The following is a 6,598-nucleotide window of genomic DNA, read 5'->3' on the forward strand; positions in this document are numbered from 1 at the left end:
CTTCTCAAAATTAGTGGTCTGCCTCTGTAAACTGAGTCCTTTTCTGCCTATTTTTCCAGGGAAAACATCTCAGTGATGTTTTTTGGGAGCTCCAGCAAACTTGGCTGGTTTTGCCTGCTCAGAGCTAGTCTTGTGATTTGAAAAACCAGGTTCATGTCTCTGGATCCTCACCAACGTTGGTTTTCAGAGCACTGCAGTCACAGGCATGTGTGAAAGGGAACTCACCCCTTCTGCTGACAGAGGCAATGATGACTCCTGTATCATTTCCACTTTTAGAAGCACTGCTTATGCCATACTCCCTCTTAAAATTCTTGTAAATTATTGACTCCTATGTATTCTGCACACATCCCGTGAAAACAACAGAACTCTTGCTTTTAACTGTCAAGTTAATCTGGGGCCTACGGATTCTTGTGACTTTAGGACAGGAATAAGACACTGGAAGCTTTCACATCCCATGAGCTCTCTGGTTTACAAAACCAGTGAAGTAACTGGGAGCTCTCCCGGAAGACATGCCCAATCGTACCAGTCTGTATCTGTAGGTACTAATTTTGTACCAGATAGTACTAGAAGGGAAAATAAAAATGGCCACAGCAAGTACATCTCAAATTGTCTTCTCTAACCTGTTATCCAGGACTAAACAATTCAAAGCCAAGTTATGATTTTAAGGGAAGTAACTTCTTTTGGTTTTCCTCAACAGAAATTATTAAGCAAACACACAAAGTACAAGGGTTGGAGAACATTTATTTTCACTGTATCATGACACTACTCTCATCAGCTGTCTGATTTGTTTAAATACAAAAATAATTCACAAGCAAATTAGTCAAATAAGGCTTTGTATACCATAGGTGCTGGTGCTTTGGAATTCCAGATGTAGTAATCAGAAGAAATCAGTTCCCGGGCTGAAAAAAAAAAACCAGGCAAGAAAAATAAGCATTACAGAGTGCCTTACAATCAGACATTCCTTCTTCCAAGTTAAGAAACTACTAATCCATCCTTACTAGTTTACAGAAAAGGTATAATGGCCTCTTTAAACTGTAATACTCTTACTATTTGAAAATAATTTCTGATAATGAGACATTTAAAGTCTCAGCTTCAATTACTTTTACTAATATATCAGTCATGAGCTTAAAATTCAAACAGAGGTTAAGTCAAAAGCAGGTGGATGTCTTGGATTTTATTCAATGAATATAAATTGCATATACGATATAAAACATACAGTATGAAAATGTTGATTTTTTTGTGTTACAATTTAGGACTGAATGTGACCTGTCACAAAATTAACAGTGTAGATCGCAGTTTTCAAAAGGCATTTACAGACTTCTGCTAACATGACTGACAGAAGTTGAGCAGATAGACAGCTAAAAATAAAAATGCTTCCTTTAGACAGTACTGCTCAGATCTAATGAGTGCCTACTGTGTTCCCAATTAGTGTATTTTTGGTGCAGACTTGGAGGTAGTCATGTGTTAACTCAGGAATAAGCAGATTTGGTTTCTGCTCCACAGATTCGACGTAGAGCCACATCCACCAAGGGATGGTGGTGCGATGACTGACAGCAAGTGCCTCACCTTGCATGCAGGAGCTGAGTTCTGTACCTGGGTATTGCCACATATCATGTCTCTGACAAAAATGTCGTAAACAAGAGGTCACACTACGGAGAGGCATTCTCTGCCCTCGCAGTAGAAGTTCCGCCATTATGCAGAGCATAGTAAAACATCCCAGGGCAAATGGGAGAGAGCCCAAGAGAACGACTGACTTTGTAACTGAGTAATAAGAGCTTTAATCTGAAAGGGAGATGCCAGTCCTTCCTCCAGGGACGCATTAAGCATTAAAAAAAAAAAAATACAAAGCAGAGAACAAAATTTCTGGGATGTCCCAAGCAATCTTGGTTCAACTTTAGCTACATAATTTTAGTCATTGACATACAGTTTATAACTTCAACATGCAGTTTCAGTTAAATTACTTTTTTAGTTACTCACATGCAGTAATTTTGGGTTTTCCTGGTGCAAAGATCTGAACAGAATGCTGGTCTACATAACATCCAGTAAGTGTGAAGTCTGGGATCCTAAAATACAGCTACAGAAAGATGGAAAACATGATCAGATGCATGTTGTCACGCTTGCCATGCAAATACTGGCAACCTGTGTTATGTGCTCTTGTGTGCAAGCATACTCCAAAATGACAGGATGTCAAATCCTGTAAGCAAGGAAACAGAAACTCCATGCTGAGAACAATGAGGCTAATAATGATGTCTGATTTAAAATCCATGTATCTTCATAGCCAATTTAAGATAACTAAAAAATTACTACCAAGGCCTCTTTTGACAAAGCCTGTGACTTACTTTTACATAAGCAGTGTTCCCAGTGCAAACATAATCAGTTGGGTGCTCTTTGCCTGCAGTGCCAAAAGACACGGTTCCAGACAGAGAAACTTCCAAAGATTTAGGGAACTTCTGTCCTAAAGCCAGAAACAGCATCTATAAGAAACTATACAGCTGTGCCTACACCTTACAAAACTGACTGGGGAGGGAGTAAGAGTGCACAGGGGTATTCTGCTTACCGATGACCCAAACCAGTAGGCTCTTCTCTCGTGACAAATCCAGTTGGCCATAACTAACTTTGTACTCTAATTGAGTGATTGGGCCCCTGCAGTATGACAGAGGAGAAAGAAAGCCATTGGAATTAGGATCATTCGGTATTTGGTGACACCCATTTTGTTAAAGAAAGCAATAAAATGCTGAAAGTCATTATTTATGTGCATACAGATAAATCACACCTATCTGAGCACACCGTACGTAATTTATGTAAAGAAATTACAGAGCAGGAGGAAATCACTGTGGTCTCAACCTAGTAATCATAAAAGAGCTGCTGATATTTAACTGTTTTTAGTACACAGACAGCATTTTAGGAACACTATGTTCAGCATCAGCAACTTTGTATCGTTTAATCTTTAAATTTTCATGATAGTTATGTGACAGCATAGTCATAGCAGTTGTCGGAGAGGCTTAGATGAAAACTATTGTTTTAATTTTAAATAGCTATATTTTTGATAAGCTGATCTGTAGCTAGGATTAGCAGTCTTTAGGCACAGGTAACCCTGTGTTGGAAGTGAGCTCAAGACCTAATCCACCTGGAGGACGTGGCAGTGTTTCACGTGAAAAAATACCACAGGGAAACAGGATGCGCAAGAGAAGTATTCAGAACATTACCAAATACTCTGGTATGATTCTGTATTCTGTAAATTACAAGAATTCCAAGGTAGCTTCCTGACATTTGTAGGGTCAGTATCCCCTGGCAGTACTTTGATGGAGCATAATCTGTTAAATTGACTCCCAACAGGTTAATTTCAGGAAGATCACAAAGAAATGGAAGAAATTTATTTAGGATTTCTTTATTCTTACCTGTTGAAAAAAGGTATACGAGCTTCACAGTACTCGAAATAATTCTTTATGCTTTCATGAAGCTTCAAATTAACTGTCATTTTTAACTGTGATCCCTCTTCAATGAATTGATAACATCCCAAAATAGGTGGAACAGGAACCTGGAAAAAACTATATTAATTCTCAAGATAAGTTAACACCATCATCACAAGATCAGTTCTATACCGTTTTAATTGCTATGGTACTTTAAAAAAAATAACACACACATTAATTGCTGACTGGTTTTGAACATTATATGCCAAACTCTTCAGGCTGCTTGTGACATGTAGATTTGTGGCATATGCAATTGACATCTCAGCCTGGATTCATTTTTTTTTTCTAATTCAGGTTCATTTAAAGTAAGAGCAGCCAGGCGAAGCAGTCAAAGGTACTGGCATGTCCTGAATGTGACTCAGATCACTCAAGTCCTGAAATGCTTTCCAAGCAGTTTAATATATGAAAAACATTTTACCTGCCTGTATCAGACTGAAACTCATTCAGAGACGTTCAACAACACCGGTATTTTTATTCCCATCTGAAGACTGGAAAATAACGAGGGTCAGGGATGTTATTACCTGGGAAGTGTAGTAACACAAGTTGAATGAATCTGAAGGAGGAATGAAAGGAAATTTGTAAGGTCCGTTATACACAGAATCATCCAGTGGCTCAGCACTGCTGGACATCAGCATGGCAGGGTCAACAGAAGTCACACAATGATGGACCACGATATCTTGGAGTGGAGGACCATTAGTCGGGAGATTCAAACTAAGGGTTACATTTGGTGCAGATCCCTCTATGTCACACTTGAAAAAAAATGAAGTCAAGAAGTTACTCCAAAATATTTCCCTCAAGTCAGAATTAATGTCCAAAAATTGAATACAAATATTAAAAAAAACACACTAAAAATTTTTCAAACATTAGTCCTGACAAATACTTTCAAAACAAAGTCCCTTTGCCATTTCTGTAGCCTTTCCCACAGTGTGGCTAGTGACAAAGTCTTGGCTAAATGTCCCTTCATTGACAAGTACACTTCAGCAAGAAAACAGCAGATAAGCAAGTCAAGGACTTACTGTAGAGCTACATCATTATGAACGTTACATAAACACACTTGGTGATAGTCTAATTACTTCAGTTACTCTTACAGCATCTGCTTAATGGATTCAAGCACGCTATTAATGGCCACTGTGGTCCCATGTCAGCTTTCTCATGGCAACCATGTGCAGTGTATCCATTGTCTAGTCCCTCTGTGTGCCAGCTCAGCAGCCCATGATTACACCAGGGCTTTCTTCTTATGTAAGGCCATCCCCTCTGCAAGATGTCCTAGAAACTTGCCCCTCTGAGAGCAGGAAGCTGTTCACCCACATAATCCCATCTTCAGAAGCGCAGGACTTAGGTTGGCTTCCTTTGGAGAGGAGTATCCTACCTCTTGGAAATAATTAAATTACCATGATCCACTTTATTAGGTCTTTCTGTGCTCAAAACACCAGCAGTTACAAATACAGTGATAATATAGTGTGCTTCCTAAGCATAATTCAGAACAAAGAATGTTAAATACATCAACTATAGAAAACACAAATATTAATATATTTAATAATTATTGTTGATCTATTTAGCATTCTCCAATTTTCAGTACTAAACAATGAAAACCATTGTCACATATAAAAACATTCCAGATAAGATACAACCAGAATCTTTCACCAGTTTCTGTATCAACAGTTGTTACATCAGCCAAACAAACAGCATTTGTGGATTCAAAATGTTGTTGTAATAGAATAAAGTAGGATAGAAGATTAAACTTTTGTTTTGTAGGAAAATTAAATAAAAATGCTCATGTAAAGACACTTGTAGAAGACTCATTCAGAAATTGTTTCTAATCACTATGTAACACATTGCTTATTAGATAGCTGGGAACTTGGTGTTAGCACTATCATTTCTTAGTCTCTATATGCAAAGACTGTATGAAATGATTTCTCCGTATTTCATTTAAAATAAGAAAAAAAATGGGAAAATACAGGCAATGTAGCTACTGCTGGAAATTTAAGTCCCATAAATAGTTACTGACAAAATGCATGAAGCATGCAGGAAAAACAGTGAAGATCAAAATAAAAAACCATGGCTGACACATCAGTGTAATATGTAATAGTCTGTTATACATTCAAATATTAGAAAGTATTAGAAATTCACTGATCACATACCAACCTAAAATAACATGAGTATTTACTTTCTCAGTGTCCTTGCATGAAAAATACTTTGGTTAGACTTGCACAAAGAATGCTCTCACCTTGCAATTTACAGTTCCATAAACCTGCCATGTGTCCACAACATCTCTCTTGTCATACTGCATACACTTGACTTTTTCACTGATACAGACATTAACCTGAGGTTTGCCTTTATACGTGTTGGATCTCCAAGCCGGCTGATTCTCATCTGTAGGCATTTCCTGAATGTCATCGAACGAGCTGTTTAAGCTGCGTATGTTTGTGTTTAAGGGGGTACCAAGTGGACAGGCCTGTATAAGCAAATTTCGTAGCTGGCCTATTTTTGCACTCATCTCTGCTTCATTTTTCCGACTTGGAGAGATGTAGTCCACAATGCCTAACAAAAGAGCCAGTCCTTGCGACAGCCCGCTAACGGTAAGGAGGGGTGGCCGTGGCTCCAAGGTCTCCTCAACCAGTGGAAGACAGGCATATATCAGACCACTCTTCTGAAAAGCAAGCACGGGCCAGAGATCCCCTCCTTCAGTGCGAACTGAGTATACTGACGAACGATTGACTCGAGTACACGTATCTCGATGCTCCACAAAAATATGGTCATCTATGAGTCTCAGTTCAAAAAGCAAAGCTTTAAGAAAAGCGCTGTCAGATGGTACAGGCACATGTGTTGACCCATTGAAGGCCGCAGCACGTATTTCAACAGTGGGGTAACGTCTGTGACATGGAAATAACAGCGTGTTAGTGCTACTCATTTTTTCCCACCCGAACATTGGAACAGGTTGCCCAGAGAAGCTGTGGATGCCCCATCCCTGGAGGGGTTCAAGGCCAGGCTGGATGAGGCTTTGAGCAACCTGGGCTGGTGGGAGGTGTCCCTGCCCATGGCAGGGGGGTCAGAACTTTATGATCTTTAAAGGTCCTTTCCAACCTTAACCATTCTATGATTCCATGAAATACCATACTAACAGAGTT

The 6,598-nt window shown here is 39.1% G+C and overlaps 1 protein-coding gene across 1 annotated transcript; it reads right to left on the reverse strand.

Moving 5' to 3' along the window:
* Nucleotides 1-725: 725 nt before the first annotated feature.
* AP5M1 (adaptor-related protein complex 5, mu 1 subunit) lies at nucleotides 726-6,343 on the reverse strand (the record flags this gene model as incomplete). The annotated part of the gene is made up of 7 exons (XM_010076437.1): nucleotides 726-899; nucleotides 1,978-2,074; nucleotides 2,340-2,455; nucleotides 2,558-2,643; nucleotides 3,399-3,538; nucleotides 3,992-4,219; nucleotides 5,698-6,343. Coding segments are annotated over 7 exons (1,396 nt in total), but the record flags the coding sequence as incomplete, so codon positions are not given.
* Between the last annotated feature and the right edge of the window lie 255 nt (nucleotides 6,344-6,598).

Source organism: Pterocles gutturalis, unplaced genomic scaffold (assembly GCF_000699245.1).
Source record: "Pterocles gutturalis isolate BGI_N339 unplaced genomic scaffold, ASM69924v1 scaffold46001, whole genome shotgun sequence".
NCBI lineage: Eukaryota > Metazoa > Chordata > Aves > Pterocliformes > Pteroclidae > Pterocles > Pterocles gutturalis.